This window comes from Channa argus, chromosome 22 (assembly GCF_033026475.1).
Source record: "Channa argus isolate prfri chromosome 22, Channa argus male v1.0, whole genome shotgun sequence".
Lineage (NCBI taxonomy): Eukaryota > Metazoa > Chordata > Actinopteri > Anabantiformes > Channidae > Channa > Channa argus.
In genome coordinates, this window is record NC_090218.1 from 8,429,224 (window position 1) to 8,447,951 (window position 18,728).

The 18,728-nt window shown below is 39.8% G+C and overlaps 1 protein-coding gene across 4 annotated transcripts in view; it reads left to right on the forward strand.

The window, feature by feature from the left end:
• Positions 1–415: 415 nt before the first annotated feature.
• The window catches only part of aff4 (AF4/FMR2 family, member 4), a 31,724-nt gene continuing 13,411 nt past the window's right edge, over positions 416–18,728 (forward strand). The window contains exons 1-5 of one of the 4 annotated variants that reach the window (XM_067491921.1): positions 416–544; positions 13,842–13,971; positions 17,209–18,012; positions 18,344–18,382; positions 18,544–18,630. In XM_067491921.1, the coding sequence (XP_067348022.1) occupies positions 13,846–13,971; positions 17,209–18,012; positions 18,344–18,382; positions 18,544–18,630 (1,056 nt within the window). In that variant the 5' untranslated portion in view covers positions 416–544; positions 13,842–13,845. Of the gene's footprint in view, positions 752–9,548; positions 9,799–13,841; positions 13,972–17,208; positions 18,013–18,343; positions 18,383–18,543; positions 18,631–18,728 lie in introns of those variants that run through there. The other 3 variants (XM_067491920.1, XM_067491919.1, XM_067491923.1) reach the window with 3 other exon arrangements.

The window sequence follows — 18,728 nt, forward strand, 5'->3', positions numbered from 1 at the left end:
TTGCTTTTTTTTTTTTTTTTTAATTACATTTCCGCCTGAACGTCATGTTTGGCCAACCTGTGCGTCACAGAATTGTTGCATTCACACTACATAGGAATTATAGCGATTGTTATATATCGTTAATTAGCATTACGCTTGATACATTGCCGCACGGCGACTGTAAGACTCCCTCATACAAATGTAAAGGGTTGCCTACTTTTGACATCGGTACACTGGAAAACAAAAATAGATTCTCTGTCAAATTTAAACGCTAATTTCCAAATAATAATAAATTGTCTGTTAATAAAACCCAAAAGATCTTTCCAAACGACCCGTCTTCCACGTTGGTCTAACAAGATAAACGTTCTCTGTCACGTTTACAAAGAAATCGCATGACTTTCTCTTTTCGTGTGTGATTGTTTTAACGTATTTCCAACTGCAACTGAAGGCAGCACCGCTTGATGCCATCCATGCATCCAGTTCTGTCTGTGGTACCTGCTGGCTACTTAACTTAGCTAGCAGCATTACCTATCAGTGACTTCTGTGCAGGAATAATATGATAAACGTAAGACTAAGATGATTTTATTGTGTTTTTCACTCGATGTACAGTTGCGTTTTGAGGAAAAGATGGAGACCACCCATTTGCTTTTAGTATTTTAGCTGTTGTAGCGTTTTGTTTAGTTCATTTTGCGTGTTACTGGAAGTGGAAAAGACAAAGAGAAAAGAGCTTTCCAATAGCTAGAATGGTTTGGGCCTAAAAAGAAGACAAGAGGTAAGGATGCTCCATACGGCAAAAGACTCTAAAGGCTGATTAACTGTACTTAGTGGGTATCTGGCGGTTGTAGCGGATGTTAATTGAAATTTCCGCGAAAAATCAATGGGTTTGACGCTAGCTAGCCGTTAGCCTAGCCTCCAGACCCTTGTAGCATGTTTGGCTAGCTAACATTACGCTAAAGCAAATATGCAGGTAGCTTGTGCTGTAGGTATCGTGTTAGCATCCTGCCTTTGATCTAGCTTTGTGCTCTGGTGGGATAAAATACGGATTGCTGAGAAAAACAAATAACGCTGTAAACAGACTCGTACGTGCTACCTTTTTATGTGTGTGCTAGTTTAGGCACACATAAAGGCAAACGTCGCAGTGGTTGGTGATGGTTCCTGTGATGTTAGCTAACAGGTCATGACGTCTGATGTTTATGTCGGTTTAGCCATGGTTGACATAAACTTCAACTTTAAGTTTGTTAACTGGCACGACTGTGTTTTAGAGACATAGTAGATGTAGTAATACATAGAAATGATAAACAAACAGTAGTTGCTCACCATTTATGGAAATAAACTTTATGAATTAACTAGAGTCTAACGTTAAATAAACAGTCGAAGTTGTGCAAATGAAATGTTTATTTTATTTGCCCGAATGTACTTGACGTGTTAGAAGTAGTATATTTAAACTAATTCGAGGCTCATAACCGTCGTCAGGTTGCTCACAGTGACCAGTAAAAACTTTTGGGTTGTTTTCCAGTAAGCACTGCCCATCATGTCCTGCTCTTACTATGTGAGATTACTGTCAGTGCTTCTCCTATCAGTCCCTGAAGGCTGACGAATTACCTCAGAATTGCTACAGTGCAGAATAGCAGCTCAACAGACTTATGTGTTTAACATTGGACTAGCAAATGGGCAGCTGAAGTGCTTCTTTAGGAAGCCATTTTATTTGCCACAGTTGGGAGGGGGGGAGGGCCAGAAAATACAAAAGTCCAGATTCACTCTCAGTATCACTGATCAATCAACAGCTTTGTCTTAGTTTCACATACTATTAATGGGGGGGCCTGAGGTCTTAAACTTACTTGGCACAGTAGGTGAAGATGGAGATTTTAGGCTGTTTGTGTTGTGGCTGCATTTTAAGCTGCAGATTGTTTGTTTCAATTTCATATGGACATAACAGGAGAAAATATTAGGCCTTCATAGTTAATTAAGACACAGAAAACATCCCCATAGTCGTTTAAACAGTGTCACTAACTACAGCATTTACAACATTAAGACACTAGTTTATTTAACATTGCCAGGTAAATATAATTTTCTGCTTAAAGTAGTATTGAAGTAAGGTCAGTCTATAATACGCTTTAAGTTTCAGGCTGTAACGGATGCTTGATATTGAAAATTGAATAATTAAAACAGCTTTACATAACTGTAGTATGCTCTCAGATGGATTTTTACAACATGTTATGAGAAAAGGTGGTCTAACTGTCATAGTACTTCATATTTATTTTTACTTTATAGAGTTTTACATTATGTTACTTTAAACAATTTTGTATTTGAATAAGGAGGATGGAGATGGAAGCAAGTGACTGCAAGATTATCGGGCTTGTGTTTTTGGATTAATTTTAACAGAGTGAGTGATGTTCAAAATGAGGTGACTCCTAAATGACAGTTTTGGTAAATTGTTGTAGTAATAAAATGGTTCAAAGCAACCAAAGTAAGAAGGTTATTGAAATACTTGTAATTGTTTGTTAAAAAGGTTCATAATAAGACTAATGTGGTCCATGTATAAAACCATGGAGATTTTCTACTTATTGTCTTGTGCTCCCTGTGATGCAGCTCGCAATAAAATCCTCTTCACTTCCTGTTTAGGCTCTGCTCTGTGGTTTTAGTGTAACTGTTTCCTCTGTAGCCAAGCAAAGGGCACATGTTCATGTTCTGTTGAGATGTTATGGTGACTTGTTTGTCCATTCCAGACAGAGGAGTGGGTTCATATTTTCTTTGGCTTAGACGTGACTATTGTACATTGTGGTAGTAGTGTAGCGTGGTCTTGCAGGTTGGATGTTTGAAATTATGCAACAGCTAGTTTTAGCCTGTTCAGCGACAATCAAGTGTACAAACTTCTCACTTAAAATGAATAAGCATTGGCTGAATTAACCAAATTGTTGAGATTACTACTTTATCTTGCCATCACAATCATCTGGTTTGTTTATTGTACAAAATCTCCAGTTAGTTTAGAACTCTGTCTTATTTCTTTTGCAAAGAGAACTTTGTACAAAGTTGTTTGAAGACTCTTTCAGAGCCTGTCAGTTTAATTAGCTCAAATCTAATCGGAAATCAGCAGCCCTTTTTTTTTTTTTTTTTTTTTTTAAATCTCTCCATACTGTTGCGCACACAGCAAAAAAATATGCTGCTCACTGTGTCCTGACCTCGTGCATTTGTTCTTCAGCTTTTGTTCTCTAGGACGTGAGTTAATCTCTCATGTGGCTACATGGTCCCGTGGAGGTGAAGCTCATTAAGGTCTTTTCATTTCACAGATCTGCCACGAGATACTGTCAAACAGGTCTGGAAATTATATTATCAGTAATAGCTTATTGCAGCGCTCGTACTTCCGATGCACTGCCATAAATTCAATTGCCATAACAATTTCCGAGGTAAAGTGCTGGGTAGGTGACATGAAAAGTAAAATATGAAAGTGTGAACAAGTAGTAATGCTTACATAAATAATCATGGATTTCATTATTCCTAACGTGAGGAACTAATGTAGTGCATGCACTGTAACGTGCAAACTTATGAATTATGCTATTTAATGTTCACCAACTGGTGATTTGCTTACTGTTTATGTTTAGCAATGGAATGTATCAAAGCATGTGGGGATGCAGAGGTTAATTTTGAGGCTCAGCATAGTAAGCTATAGTTTAGTGTTTCTATTTCTAGGTAGGACAGAAACTATAGTGTCAGATTTAGTCCAGACTGTTCACTGAGTAATAAACTTGTGACTGACATATGGAAAACTATGAAGCAATCCAAATTCCTCAGTAGAGATGGAGTAATGTTTGACCTTTTGTTGTTGTTATCTTGTGTGATAAATCTTGCTGCAGTATAAATTCGCATGGTGTCTGCAGTTTTAATGGCCTAGCTCATGTTTCAGCTGGGTAATCGTTATTAGAAGGTAAAATTACTGTGACTCAGGAGTGGTTACATGCCTTTCTTGGGCTGATAATGCAGAATGAAGTATTCTTGCTTCAGCTCTTAGTTCAACCTGAAATAACAACATCTAGGCTTGATCTGTAAAAGATGTATGTAACCATCAGCTACAATTGACGATGCTTTTGCAATTTAATGCAACTAACTGGGTTTCATTCCTGCACCTAGTACTCCTTTTATTAAAACAGTGGTCAAATATAATTCAGTACTTTAGCACCTCAAGGTGCTTTCACACCTTTGTGGCAAATGTTCCACTGTGAGACATGTCAGCCTCTGCTACTAAGACTTTTTTTAGAGTTTTAACATGACACAGGTTAACACTTTTTTACAGTTTTAGAACAAGAGCTATCCAAGATCCTAAAAGCCCAGTTAAATGTGCTGTACATGGAGATTTTTAAACTGTACTTACAAAATAGTATATTGAGTCAGGGCCTATGGCGCTATTGTAAATGTTAAACTTCACCATAGCTCACATATGAGTTAAGAGGGCCACGTAAAATATATCCTCATAAGCTTCATATCCAAGTGCCCAAATAAGTAGGCTCCTTGGAAAGGTGCCAAGATAATTTACGTTTGTGTGTGACACGTACTGTGAACGATTTGTGTCGAAAAAAGTGCCCTAAAGGTTTTTCCACTTGTGTCAGTGCAGCAAGTGAGAGCATTTCCATTTGATAAGGTAACAATCTTAGCTTTTAGGTTACAAAGGTGCCACCAACCTAGAGGCTTGCAGTTGAATTTCAAGCTGTACGTAGCGTCATCATTGAAATATTAAAACACTGCTAAATGAATGTGATTACTTGGTTTGTAGGTGAAGAAGTATCCCAGCACCAGGCTCTGATTGGTAAATGCTAGCAGTTCCCCTCCGATTCAGATAATGCATGCCTGCTGAGTGGAGACATTTCAGGCTGTGAGTCAGTTCAAAGCTTCAAACCTGCCTGAATGAATGGATATAAGCCGTTGTTTGGAGAACACGTCAATCAAGGCTTGGAGACCTGTTTTGATATGTTAATTGGAGCTAAGCTGAAGCCACAAACAAATATTGTCGAGCTTTTCACTGAAACAGGAACTAAGGAATTCTTACAAAACAATTAGCCTTAACCTAATTTTGCCATCCTCTTCCTCAAACATCCTCAGCTAAATTTTTTGACATTTGACATAATATTAATGTTTTTTACTCCTGTTCTGTAAATGAGAAGTTTCTACCACAGTGGTACTTTTTTTTTTTTTTAAAGTATCCTTAAAAAAGTAATTTGCTTGTGTAGTAAAGTGTTAATTCAGAATAAAAATTCAGTTTTCAGCAGTTTCTGATTATATTTGTCCTAACTGCATGGGGTCTTAACAGCACTCCTCCCCAAACAGCTGCTTATATGAGGCAGGTTTGCTCCATTTGAACGGACACTCCCTCTAGAATTCCTGCAGTCCACAGGTTTTTTTCAAAACCCCCACGGGTGGTGACACTGGCTGTAACCATTACCCAGAACTTGTATTTCAGATGCATTAAAGTGCTATTTTTACACTGCATCTATCAGATAAAGGGAATTCTTTAACAGGTGACTGGTTGGGGCTTGTTAACCAGAGGCAATATTTTGTTTAATATTGAAGGTTCTTCAAACGTTTGATCTTGTGTGGTCATCTTAGGCAGCACAGTGTGTCTCAAAGGTTGCAAGATTTCCAGCTCATCAGTATTACAATGCCTTTTATGTGCAGATACATTTCTGTTTAATGAGCTTGGAATATTCTTGGTTGTAAGCCAGCAAGAATAGTCACCTGCTTCTATTCATAAAAGTAAATTCCCTATAAAATTGATGTGCACAGAATAAGTGACCAGCCCACGGAAGTAAACAGAAATTAATAAGAAAATTGTTTTTTTAGATTACATTTCAAAAGAAAATGATTCAACACAACAGTAGTACATAAGACTAGTCAAAGGAAGTTTCCCAGTTTTGTGCTTCATCATTCTTTATCAGAGCTTTGTTTTCAGACTTGTTTTTACTCTTGTGCTCTTTGCAGTATCCTGTTTAACCACAATTAAACAGCACATCATACTGACTAGGTTACAAAAAAATGCAACCCAAGCAGTAATGTATGTTTTAGGGCAGCCGTGGTGCAGCAGGACCTTTGATTTCAGTCAGGGGAACTGGCACCTGGTCAGAGTGTACGGGAGGCACAACAGGAGACAAAATGTATGCTGCAGAAATCAGAGTTTTCTTTTATACATTAGGTCAAAGATGAGCCGCATGTAGCTGTTTCTGGCCTAGAGAAGTTTATGGTTCACGTGCTTGTTTGATAACTGCTTTAATCGATTAACAGAAAATGATCACCAGTTATTGCGACAGTTGATAAGTAATTGTTCAAGCAAAGTGAAACTCAAATAAGAAGCTTTGATTATTGTATTTGTCATATGTAATTGGAAACTGATTAATTGGTTGTCAAAATGAGACAATTGAAGGTATCATCTCTAGCTCTGCAGAGGAAAATCTCTGAAAAAGGATTGAAAAAGGCAAAAAATTTTAGGAACAAAACTAACATTTTGTATATATTACAAGCGTTAGAGGGTCCCAGAAAGTGGTAAAATGAACCCTGAAAGTGAGAGTACCTACAATTATAAGGGAGAAGGGAAATGGCATGGTTGTTGTCATTTGTGAGATGAGATAAGACCTTGCAACATGTGATAACACATTTGTTAACATGTGTCATCATCTTTTGTGGCTGATGAAAAGGTTTCCCATTTGTTAGAACCTGCACATTGGATACTATGCGCCGTCTCTTTAAGAGCCAGGACTGGTGCTTTGCCCTGTGCCCGGGGCATAATGGGGGGAGGGGGGGGAGGGGAGGTTGTTGACGGGAAGCTTAGCTCTGATTGGTTGGGGCTTGGCTGAGGGCAGTGACATCACATGGAGGAGAGGCCCTGTGGTGTAAAATAACATCTCCTTTTATGGGACAAGGTGGACCGTACCATTCTCAGAGAGAGAGGGGGAGGATGTATTCCCCCATCACTGCTGCCTCAGCGCTGCTGTCTTCCCGGTGGATCTTGTCCCTAATTGTCCTGTAAAGCTGTTTTGTAAATTTATATGATTGTAAGCCTGTCTTAGACTAAGCTTAGTTTTATGTAGAGTAATCCTCCTTTTAAACAATCTCTTACTTTTTCACTCTTTGCCTTAATCATCTTTATTTTATTCTATCGCTTCTGCATTATTATTAAATCAAAGACAAGTGAAGTAAATTAAACAGTGAAGTTGTGGGGGGAAATTAATTTAAAAAAGAATGTTTGCCTTTTAATTTAACTAGTATGTTTAACAAAATTATCTTTTACGTATTCCATTCTAATTACATTTACCTCTTAGTAATTTGCCAGCTTTTATCCAAAGAGACCTACAAGTGAGGTACAAAGTAGGCAGAAAAATCTGTCAGGAATAATAAGGTAAACGTTTTGATGTGGAACTGCAAGATTGGACCGATTGGATGTGTTTTTTGATAAGTTTGAATTCTATAAATATTTACAATCAAATTAGTTAAATATGTCAAGTAGGGTGGCTGTAGCTCACCTGGTAAGGCAGTTGAACATGGACTACAGGGTCAGGGGTTTGATTCCCACTCCTGGCTAAATGTTGAAGTGTCCTTAGGAGACACTGAACCCCAAGTTGGTCCTGGTGGGTCAGGTGAGCACATTGCATTGCCACCACCATCAGTGTGTGTGTGAATGGGAATCAACATGAGCTTTGGATAAAAGCGCTATATAAGCGACTATTTACCATTTACCAAGTCCATCAAATAGAATTTTCAAAATCAAGAGATGGAATACTAGCTACTGACATCCTTTAGCAGTTCAGCTGTTGTTTCTTTAGATCATGAAATAATTAAAACGTTGCTTTATTTACATATGTGGAAAAACAACCTAAATAAGCAAAAGGCCAGTTCATCAGAATACAGTGTTATGGATAACTAGGTGAAAACTAAGAACTAAACTTTAGTTTTAGCCGAGGCTGTTTCTCAAGCTGGATCGAGTGAAGCGGGTTAAATAAACGCTGCCAAGACAACATTGTGATGTCTGTCGGGCAGCCTGATGTAAAGAAGATGTCCGATACCAGGTGGTCCTTTATTTTAACTGAATGATGCCTTTCGGGTGAAATGTGTATAGGTGGCGTCTACTTTCTCATCTAAAGATGGGAAGATAGGCACTGATCGTTCTGTTAATACGCGGGCAAACGTAATATCGTGGCTCTTGTCACAGCCCCGCTGCTGCACAGACGGTGTTTTGTCAGTTTCTTTATTTTTTCATCATACTGATCCTCACTGTTGACGCTGAAAATGACAGACTGGATCAGCTGTCATTACTTGACATTAATTCTGGGACTGAAATGTTTTGTTGCACTGTGTGTCTGTGTGCTCTCAGTGGGGAAAACAGGCTTCAACACACCACCGCTGTGTGTACAGCTAAAGATTGTACACGAGTCAAGAGGCTTCGCTCATCACATACTGCAAACCTGATGAAAAAATTCTGACCGTCTTTGTGTAGTTGTAACCTGAGTAACACGTCTTACAAGAATGTCTCCGCATTTTATGTCTCCTTAAATCAGATTTATGATTTCGATAAACCAGTCAGATCAACTTTTAGTTCCTATTAGGACTTCTCAAACAAAAGTCTGTTGGAAACGAAGATGTGCCAAAATCAGCGCGCTCTTAATGTGTAAACATATATTTATTCAACTTGTGCTAACCAGTCATCTGCTTCTGTGTATACAGTATAAAACAATCTCTGGCCTCAACCTAGTGATTTGTTTTTGAGTTTTAGGTATTAAGAAAACTGTGAGAGCAGGTGGCAGTTTGTGCAAAACTGGGACAAACATGAAGGAGGCTCGTTGCCACAACACTAGACAAGGTTGAGACTTTAAATACATACCACTTAATATTATCTGTGACAGTTTGGAAATAATTTCTTTGTAGTACTGGATGAGTACATAGACGAGTAACAGGAATGACTCATTACTACGTACAGCATGTAAGGTACGTGACTGACAACTAGGATAGAAATAGGTGAAATCTGCAGTCAAGCTTGCAAGTAGGTTCCCCCCTAAACTGTGTAAATCCCCACCTGGTGTGAAGCATGGGGAATTCCCCCCCCACCCCACCCCCCATTTTGAAGATGAATTTTCAGGCCCTGATATCCATCATTACCATAACTGTGTTTTATTGTTGCATTGAGCCTTGTGCTTGCTTAAGCGCTTCCTTCAGATAATTCATATTCCTAATTAACTGCGGCTAAATGATTCCTCTGCTTCTTGCCGAGCAGTTTTTCCTCATGGCTGAAGTTTAAAATTGGCTCACCATTGTTCATTTAAGTTAAGAGGCACTGTTAGGACTGTCTGCTGCTCGTGTGAACAGAAGGAGCCAAATCTTTCTCCATTGTCCCATCTTTCACTCTTAACATTCACACACTCACCCATATACTTATCCACCCTCAACCCTCTTTTCACTTTAATCATTCTCACGCCAAGAGAAACAAAAGCTGAGGCTGCTTCTGTCGTTAGCTTCGCATGTGACTACCCCCGCTGTTTGCCGACGTGGTATCTCCCGAGAACAAGGAGTCACCTCCCCTCCCTAATTCAGATTTGTCTCCACTCCAAGGAAATACACTGTACCTTCGAGTTGAGTAAAGAAACTGTAGTTACTCTTGCAGCTGGAAGCCTACGGCCGATACTTTTAGAAAAGGGCCAGGCTGTCTTCCCTGAAGGAGGTTGGAGTAGAAATTTAGGCTGACAAGTAATGACGAGAATACTTTTGAATCCCTGGGAGATCCTCTGAACCCTCCTCCCCTCCTCCTTCCAATGTTTCAGTGGTTGGGGCCATGGCCTCTCAGTCAGGGTAAGAAATGCATAACTAGTTGGCTGCTTTACTTTTGTCTGTTGGTGTTGAGTAGAAATAAAGCACTTCCCTTTTCTACTCTCTCACTCTCTGGCTTTCTGTGTGTGTGTGTGTCTGTCTGTCTGTGTGTGTATACATACATACATACACACAAGTCCCAGTCAAATGTTTTCTGTTGGCCTTACATAATGGCTGTCACAGAAGGCCAGTCCTGTTTTCATGCTATTCAGATAACCATCAGTTCTTCCCCTTTTTTGCATGGGTTCAGAACATGGCCTAGCTCTCATTTTATGACTTAGAAAAAGGGAGATGAGCCGATTAATATAGGTACAGAGTGAACAGCTATTTCAACCCAACAGACTTTGACCTTTTTAGTCTGGCCCATACTGGTGCGGTATTAAGAGTAAACATAGCTGACCGGTACATTTTGATAGTAATCGGTATCAAGCTCGTGTTACATAAGATGTGATTTGCTTATGCAAACTTTTTGAAACTATCTGCATTGCTTACTTTTCTTTGCTGTGCTTTAAATCAACACTCCACTACAGCGCTCGGGCCCTGGATGCAGGCTTGGCCAAATATCCGAACCAGTGTTGATTTGTGATCTGTGCTTCTTATATTTTCACTTCTAAAGGAGTAAAATGGATGTCACGGTTTGCCTCAGGTGATTACCACACACAGCTGGTATTGGGATTAGCCACAAGTAGTCAACAGGTAAAGAGTGGCTGACTTTGAGCCACATTTTATGTCTTTGCTATTTTTGTTCTGCCATCTTAAAGGAATAAACAATACACTCAGTTTGGCCCATTTAATGGTGTATAGCTTACAATGCTTAGAAATTAAATTGGCAAGTATATTAGAAATACAGCCTGATATTAGCCAATTCTGGAGTATTATGTCTACAACTGGGCTCATCTTATCCACCATGCTGCAGAAGTTGCTTTGTCACGTTTCTTTCTCCATTGCATAATGTTTTTATGCAGTGACTACCCTGTTGTCTTTTTTGATGCTAGGCCACACTTCCACACACAAACCTCCCATCCACCATACAGTAAATAGTACATGTTTTGATGTGGGACAAAGTGGCAGTGAGTACAGAGGTTTAGTGGGTTGACAGTACTTCCAGGAGTCACACAAGTTCACGTGTGTGTGTGTGCATGTGTGTGTTGTCAGTGTTTTTGATTTGAACACGTTGGGAATCTGTTCTTGATATACAACCACTACAGAATGAACTTCTATTACATTTAGTCATTTAGGAGACGCTTTTATCCAAAGCGACTTACAAGTGATTAGCCCACTATGATAAAACAAGACTCAGCCCCACATTGTATTTCTTAAAAAAAGTCAGTGTTTTTCTATTTGGTCATCTTATGTAGAATTTTTGCTACAAATTAATAGAAAAGGTGTCTAGATATGAGTGGAACGTTTACAGTTACGTTGTAACTTTTTTCATTATTCATATAAAGGCTTTGTTGAACTGTGTTTTTATTTGCTTCTCCGTAACCTGGTTAGAGTTTTACTGCTGATCAAACTGCAGGCCAAATTAAAAACCAGTTCAGCTCAGATACTCGGTCCACATTCACACAGCCACATCATAACCCCAACAACAAGTTTTTCACATTCTTTACTCCATTTGGGCGCTTGGTGTACTTCCTTATTTATTCAAAACCAAAAGCAGGCTTTCCTTTTTTCATATGGAGTAGATATTAGTTTAACATGGGAAAAGCGAGCTTATGATTAATTTTTCATTTTTACCAAGATAAATTCTTGGGAGATACAACACTTGTCAGTAAAGTTATAATTATAAGAAACATCTGGCTGTTAAACTCTATAATGTATACACCCACATTGTTGAACCCAGTAACAATTGATCCTCCTATTTGCTGACACAGTAAGAATGGGTGTAACGCTGTAAGAACCAACAGATAAGGCCAATTAGTTTGGCAATGTACATAAGCAATGTTTACAAATGATTATGGGCCTGAGGCCTTTGATAATTTAGCACTCTAACAGTGGTCCGCTCACACATGCCGTCCTCCTCCAAAACATCAACAGACTCATGTCCATGCTTATGTAGTACCGGCAATACTAAAAACAACCTTGGAACATCATGATTTAGTGTCATATGTCTGAATACAATTGGTGAAACTTTTACTCCAGGCTATGACATCAGCTTTAGCATAAACCGCATGCGTGTGTAAGTATTTAAACAAAATAATTAACATCATGCAAAATGTGCTAGTTGCAGTAAATCTTCCACGCTTAGATTGAGTAGATGTGGAGTTGTTGCAAGTTTATATTCTTTCCCTCTAAAAGTGTGGTTTTTCCACAGCGTTCAGTCCAAACTGTGGTCACTCAGCAAAGGCAAACAAAAGTCCAGAAATGATAGCAGTGAAGGTGGTTATGAATAGCCCAGATCCTTTTTTTGAAAACTTTATTTCTTCACGGCCCCGTCTGATGAAACGGATGCGAGTGGCGCGTCGCTTCTTGAACTTTGGTTTAACGTGTGTAAATCATATTGTCTGCTATGAGTAACAACTGATACTTTAGTTGGGTGCTGATGATGTTAAAACAGGCATAAGCTTAGTGAAGGGCTTGGTTGGGAAATGACTGTTGAGATTCACTGATAAGCTTTCGGATAGCCAGTCAGAAGTTGCAGCGAACTTGGAACCCAACTGTTTTGGGCTCATTAGCTGCCACTTTTGTAAGAATATTAGATGATTGTGGGTCCTTATCAGTTTTGATGTTTTGGATGTGTCACTTCTGACTTGAAACTCACAGTTTCAATTTCCTAATCTAACTTGTCTTTCACAGCTGTAGTGTGACTTTCCTGTGTGTGTAGGGTTTTATTTTCTTTGGCAGGAATCTTCTGCTCATCTATTTATCTTGTCATTCATACCCAGTAAAGGTTTGAAGCACCTTTTGCGCTGTGTTTATAATCTAGGAGGTGGCTGCTGCATAATCGCACTCTATCAACAGCCTTAAAATCATTGTCACCTGCAAGCTTTAGGCAGAGCGAGAGGTGACACGCCTGACTGATAATTTGCTTGTAGCTTTTGTCGTTGCTTTCTGTTGAACAAAGTGTACATTTAGTTTTTTGTCAGGCTGGCTCTGCCCTATGAAGACTAACTTGTTCCCTTGTTTTGATATCCCAGATACCACCCAGCAGAACGTTTCGTGGGACGTTTTAAAGACCTTCTGCGTTTCCTTTTGTTGTTTGAGCAGTTTTATCACATGTTCGTGTGTTTAGTATTGTTTCTGTCTGTGGTGTGAATCCATGCATCTTTTTTAGGATACTTCCCCTAAATAGCTTTTTTTTTTTTTTTTTGTTTGCACCACACACATTATGTTCAGAAGGACATTGAGGACAGAGAGATGTGTTTTTGCACCAGTAAAGGAGGCAGTGGCTTCAAGGTGCAATTTGATAGCAGTAGCTTTTTTTAATTCTCTTAACAACCTCTTATTATTTTTATGCTATTCCTGTGAAGAATGTGATATTCTTTGGATGTGATGTTAATGAGTGTTAAACAAGAGCTTTCACTGTCTTTTCCAAAACACCTGTATTGTAAGAAGTAGGACATCATTGCAGAAGAAGTAGGCTACTCCACAGTGTCTAGACTGTCCTAAACCTATTAGAGACTACTTTCTCTGCAGATCATCTGTGTGATCCACCCTGTTGATGGTGTGTGTGGTGACATTAATGATGGTCTTGTTTGTGGCTAGCCAGAAAAAGAAAAAAAAACACACAACTTGAACTAGACACAGGAAAATGGCAGCCAGACCGTGTCATTTTTTGTGAATAGTTTAAAACTTTTATCAGTTGGTGTAACTTTGCAAGCTTTATCATAGCACAGGAAAACTAAAGATTAGCAGTGTTACTAAACTCAGGATCTAGGTAAATACTTAAAGACTTGTTACGTGTTTCCTTCAATGGCCTCGCTTTCATAATAGTGCAGTGACATCACAAATCTATTGTCTCCTTTTTTGTGTGTATTTATTTATTTTGTATTAATGCTGACATGTTGTTCTGCTTGCGCTTTTAGCAACATGAACCGTGAGGACCGGAATGTGCTCCGAATGAAAGAAAGAGAAAGGAGAAATCAAGAAATCCAACAGGGAGGAGGAGAGGCCTTTCCAGCAAATTCCCCTCTCTTTCCTGAACCCTACAAAGTGGTAGGTTTATGTACGTCTCTCAGTCAGTGTTAACATGTAGGTCTCATTGATTAGTCAGGTTAGAGGAATTTGTGGTTGAGACAGGAAGGGACAACTACTCATACTACCAGAAGTACAGCTTTGTCATAACTCATTTCAGTGGCTTTACGTTTTTTCCCTGCTTTGTTAAAAGATGAATGTTTAGCTTCAGGCTTGGTCGTTTTTGTGTATGCTTTATGTAGTTTGATTCAATTCCCGCATTGCTTGTCTGAAAATTCCTTTTTACTTTTACGTCAGTTAGTCACTACAGGAAAAATCTTAACAAAAAAGGTTTTGTTAGCTCCCTAATTGAAAAAAATGACAAAAATTCAAAGTTTTTTTTTTCTTTGCTAGTAATACCCCCATTTTGACAAACATAAACTAGGGGCCAGAGCCAGCAGAGAGCTGGTTCAACTAGCTCTGACCCAGCTCTAAACCGGCTCGGAGCTGTTTCCGCTAGTGACCCTTGTAAGAACTGCTTTGCTTCTCCACAGACTAGAGAGCCACCTCAGAGCGGAGTGGCCACTGTCATTAAGTCACTGTAGATGTCAGAGCTTTCCCAGCAAAACTGACGCTAAGCACAACAAGAAGCACTACGATCTATACAAACTGTAATTATCTAATTATATAACATTGTTTCTTAGAATAATGAATGTCTACAGTGTTAATGTTAGCCTCTATTAGCCTTAGCCTTTAGCTAAATAACTAGCATCAACTGTGCTGGTGTCAATCACATTCCAGTTATACAAATCTAGTAAATGATACTCAGATTTCTAAACTTTACATCAAAGCTTTAGTTGATTTTGTTGGTCCCAGTAATCCCACCTCCAGTTCTTGGTTCTAGATCAGCAAAGAGTGGTGCCATTCTCGAACAAGTTTTCCTGCCCAAGAGCCAGTTCTTGTCCTGTCTAATTGCAAAGAACTGCTTCAAAATTAGGCACTGGCTCTGAACCAGCCCTGAAACTGGCTCAGTGGAAAAGAGGTATATGACTTTCAAGATCCTTCTTTCTTTAGTTTTATGTCCAGCTGATGGAGTGAAAGTTAAGTAGGGCAGCGTTTGGATAAATAGCCGTATGAAAGTTGTTAAATGCGACACAAGCCCTTCTGACAATATAGTCCACCTTTTTTCAGACTGTATGCTCTCACATCGAGACTGACAAACTACAAAAAAGTTAGGTAAATTGACAACAGCTGTTTTTTGTTTAGCTCGTTTTTTTTTTTTTTTTTTTTTTTTAGTGCAACTGTACTAAGTAAACACAAGATCATGGCAGCTTGCCTTCCACCTGTGTCTTCTTTCTGTGTTCACACACACATAGATGTAGGCCAGCCAACTCCCAGCTCCTCCTCAGCCACTATAATCATAAAGAGGATTTTCGTTCTCTGCTCCTGTCTAATCTTTGCCACTAACTAGATTGAGCAGGGGTAAGAGGCTCCTCTCCTTAGTTAGAGCTAGCCATCAAAGTGGTGGGGAAGAATGTGTCCTGACAGGTTGGGGATAGAAAGGGTACCAAAGGTGAGTGATAAGTGCTGGCCTGTGTGTTTAGGTGGACAAAGAAGTGAAAAGTAAAACGCTGAGTTTGAATGAGGAAAGGCCACTGACCTTTGCAAAAGAAAAAGGCTTTTGCAGTAAATAATTTCTTTTTCCACGTTGGCTCTGTTTTTACAAAATGCTTTTAAGAAAAGAAACAGTGACATGATGTCTCCGGCTTGACTGAGTAACCCCCCCTCACATTTCACTAAGTGGAAGTTTGCTGTGTTCTGCTGTAAAGGCCATGCGTGCGCGCAGCTGCAGCTGTGGCCTCAGATGTAGACCAGCAGAGTAGTAACATTTTATGGTGCCGAGTTCATTCGAATGTAACTAATTTCTGAGGCTGACGCATATATATATTTTAAAAATAAAGATGCCACCGATATGAATGTCAAAAAGGTATTTTCAACAAACTGTTGAGGTCTGACCAACTGCAGAAACATCCATGTTTGCATTTTGACTGTCTCGAGAAGCATAAAGATGGGGCAAATTGGACCTGTAACGAATCTCACACTGATGAAAGGTGGAGGGGAAATCTGCATCAGTGTTTTGCGCTCATCATTTTTTGTTATTATTATTTTGACGTTTTACTGCCTCAGGGTTTGTGTTTCTTTTGTCAGTCAGTAACCAAAACAATGTTTCTGCAGTCAACACAATTTTTTCCTAAAAAAGGTTCCCAAGATTGTTTCAGTGGACAAAAAGAGCCACGTGGAAAAAGTTGTCAGTTTTTTTTTTTATTTTTATTTTTTTTTGCAAATGTTCATTACAATATGTACAAATTTGAATACAACTTTGTTTTGACAAAGTATTTCGTAAACACACTGTAAATGATCTGGTAACAGCGAGGTTTGTAGTAGCTTTTCCACTGGAGGGTTAATACGTCATAACAAAGCAAGTCATTTATGCTCATACTCCCGAATGAAACTAACCGCCCCCATTAATAAAAGTCGGTGATGCTACAGCTGCACACATATGAGCCAGGCCATGCTAGCAGGATGTAGTGCACACCATGACCAAGCTAGTTCCACTTCCTGCTACAGATAACGACTTGTGTCCTCACCTTCTGTGTGAATCTGTCAGACAAAGTACAAGTCTCTGTGGTTGCCTGTGAAACTGGATAGTCTGTGGAGGTTGATTGGTGGCAGGTTCCCTGGGACTCGCAGCATCAAAGTGATTGATTAACCTCTGTGTTGGGTAGACCCTTATCTGAGTTCACAGACGGGTGTGGGCTGATTTGGCCTCAGCTTGAACAAACTGTGTGATTAGGCCTCTCTCTCTCTGTTCATGTTGTATGTAATGGGTCATTTTTATATATTTTTTCCCTTCTTTCTGGTTTTTAAGGCAAACTGGGGAGACACAGGTTTAAAAAAAAAATTATGTATTTTTTTTATTTTATTGGATTAAAATCTGCATCTTTGCTGTGCACATTTTGGTTCTATTTAAGTTTCTGTTCAGTACTGATAACCTTTACTGCATTTTCAGTGTTTTTATTGAAAAGCCAAGTGTGGATACTGTGCCCATAATGACTGTTCTGTCTTTTTTCCACATTCCCTCTGTTCATTTCTCTCATTTACTTTCTTCTTAATTAATTGATTTTCTGGTATCTTTCTCTAATTCTGTTTTTTCTTTTTCTTCGTCATCACACTGTCCTCTGCCCCACCTTCTCCTTTCCCACTGTCTTCTCTGTTTAGTCCAGCAAAGAAGATAAGTTGTCCAGCCGTATTCAGAGCATGCTGGGCAATTACGACGAAATGAAAGAGCCTATTGGTGACACACTTCCAAAGCTTGGCGGTAAACCTTCTAACAGTTCGTCTTCCTCTGAGGAAAAGTCAGGCCCACCGTTGTTTGGTGGGGACCAGCGTGGTGTCAGTGGCGGTGGCAGCAGCCAGAGCAGTAAGTGGACTCCTATTGGCTCTGCGGCAGGTGGATCTTCATCCCAGTCCCAGAAACGCTCAGGTCTTCAGGGTGGGCACGGCAGCCAGCGGGGCAACGGTGGCAGTAGCAGCAGCAGCAGTAGCCAAAGACACGGAGGTGAAGTGCGGGAAAAGAAGACCAGTAAACACAGTGTAGGGTCAGAGCACTCAAAATCGCACACATCAAGTCCAGCCAAGGGCTCTTTGAGTTCCTCCAGCAGCAACAGCCACTCAAGGAGCTCCTTGTCTACCGAGCAGCCCCACAGCAAGGAGCGCTTCCGCTCCAAGTCTCCACGAGACAGAGAGGCCAACTGGGACTCGCCCTCCCGAGTTCATACGTCCTTTAGCAGTGGACAGCACTCAAGTCAGGCCTTTCCCCCATCTCTCATGTCCAAACCCAGCTCCATGCAACAGAAGCCCACAGCATATGTGCGGCCTATGGACGGCCAGGAAACGGCAGAACCCAAGAGCTCACAAGCAGAAAGCTACAGTGGACAGTCGCACAGCAGCACCATGGGTGAGATGAAGTCCAATGGCAAGGCCTCACTTTCCAAACTCAAGATCCCCACACAGCCTGTAGAGGTAAGGGTTGGTCTAGCTTTGCTTAATTTACTCTCATGCAGATAACTATCACTACTCAGTAAAGGGTATTTTTTTAAGGTAGTTTGTTAATTATAAATCTATAGTAGTGGAAGTTCCGTGAGCATGAATTTACAATGATGATTAATACAATGATGTATCAATTATTAAGTCACCTTAAAGTGTTACACGCGGTCTGACCGAACTCCCAGGCCCCGTAAAATGCCTATAGAATGACTCGCGGACATCGAAATAGAACTTACCTCTCGCCTGCTACACTGACATCATGTTGATCCCGAACACATGTGCTGAGCATGGTGTTTTCTGTCTTTAGGGATCTGGGGATGCCAACTGTGTGGATGAAATTCTGAAGGTATGTACATAATTACATTTTGGTAAAAATGACTCGATTCTACGGAATTGAGTCAGTGAAAGTGGGCATCACAGTGCTTACACCTGTGACAACTCATTTATTCTTTTTTCCTGTGTGGTTTTATATATTTTTTTATTTATTTATTTTATTCTGTCTTTCAGGAAATGACTCAGTCGTGGCCCCCTCCACTGACAGCTATCCACACCCCCTGCAAAACAGAGCCCTCCAAGTTTCCATTCCCTACGAAGGTCAGCATGGCTCCCCTGGTAGATTCTAATGATTATGTGTCATGATGAATTAATGAGGCGTAATTATTTGCTTATTACTTGTGTGTGGTGCAGACAGA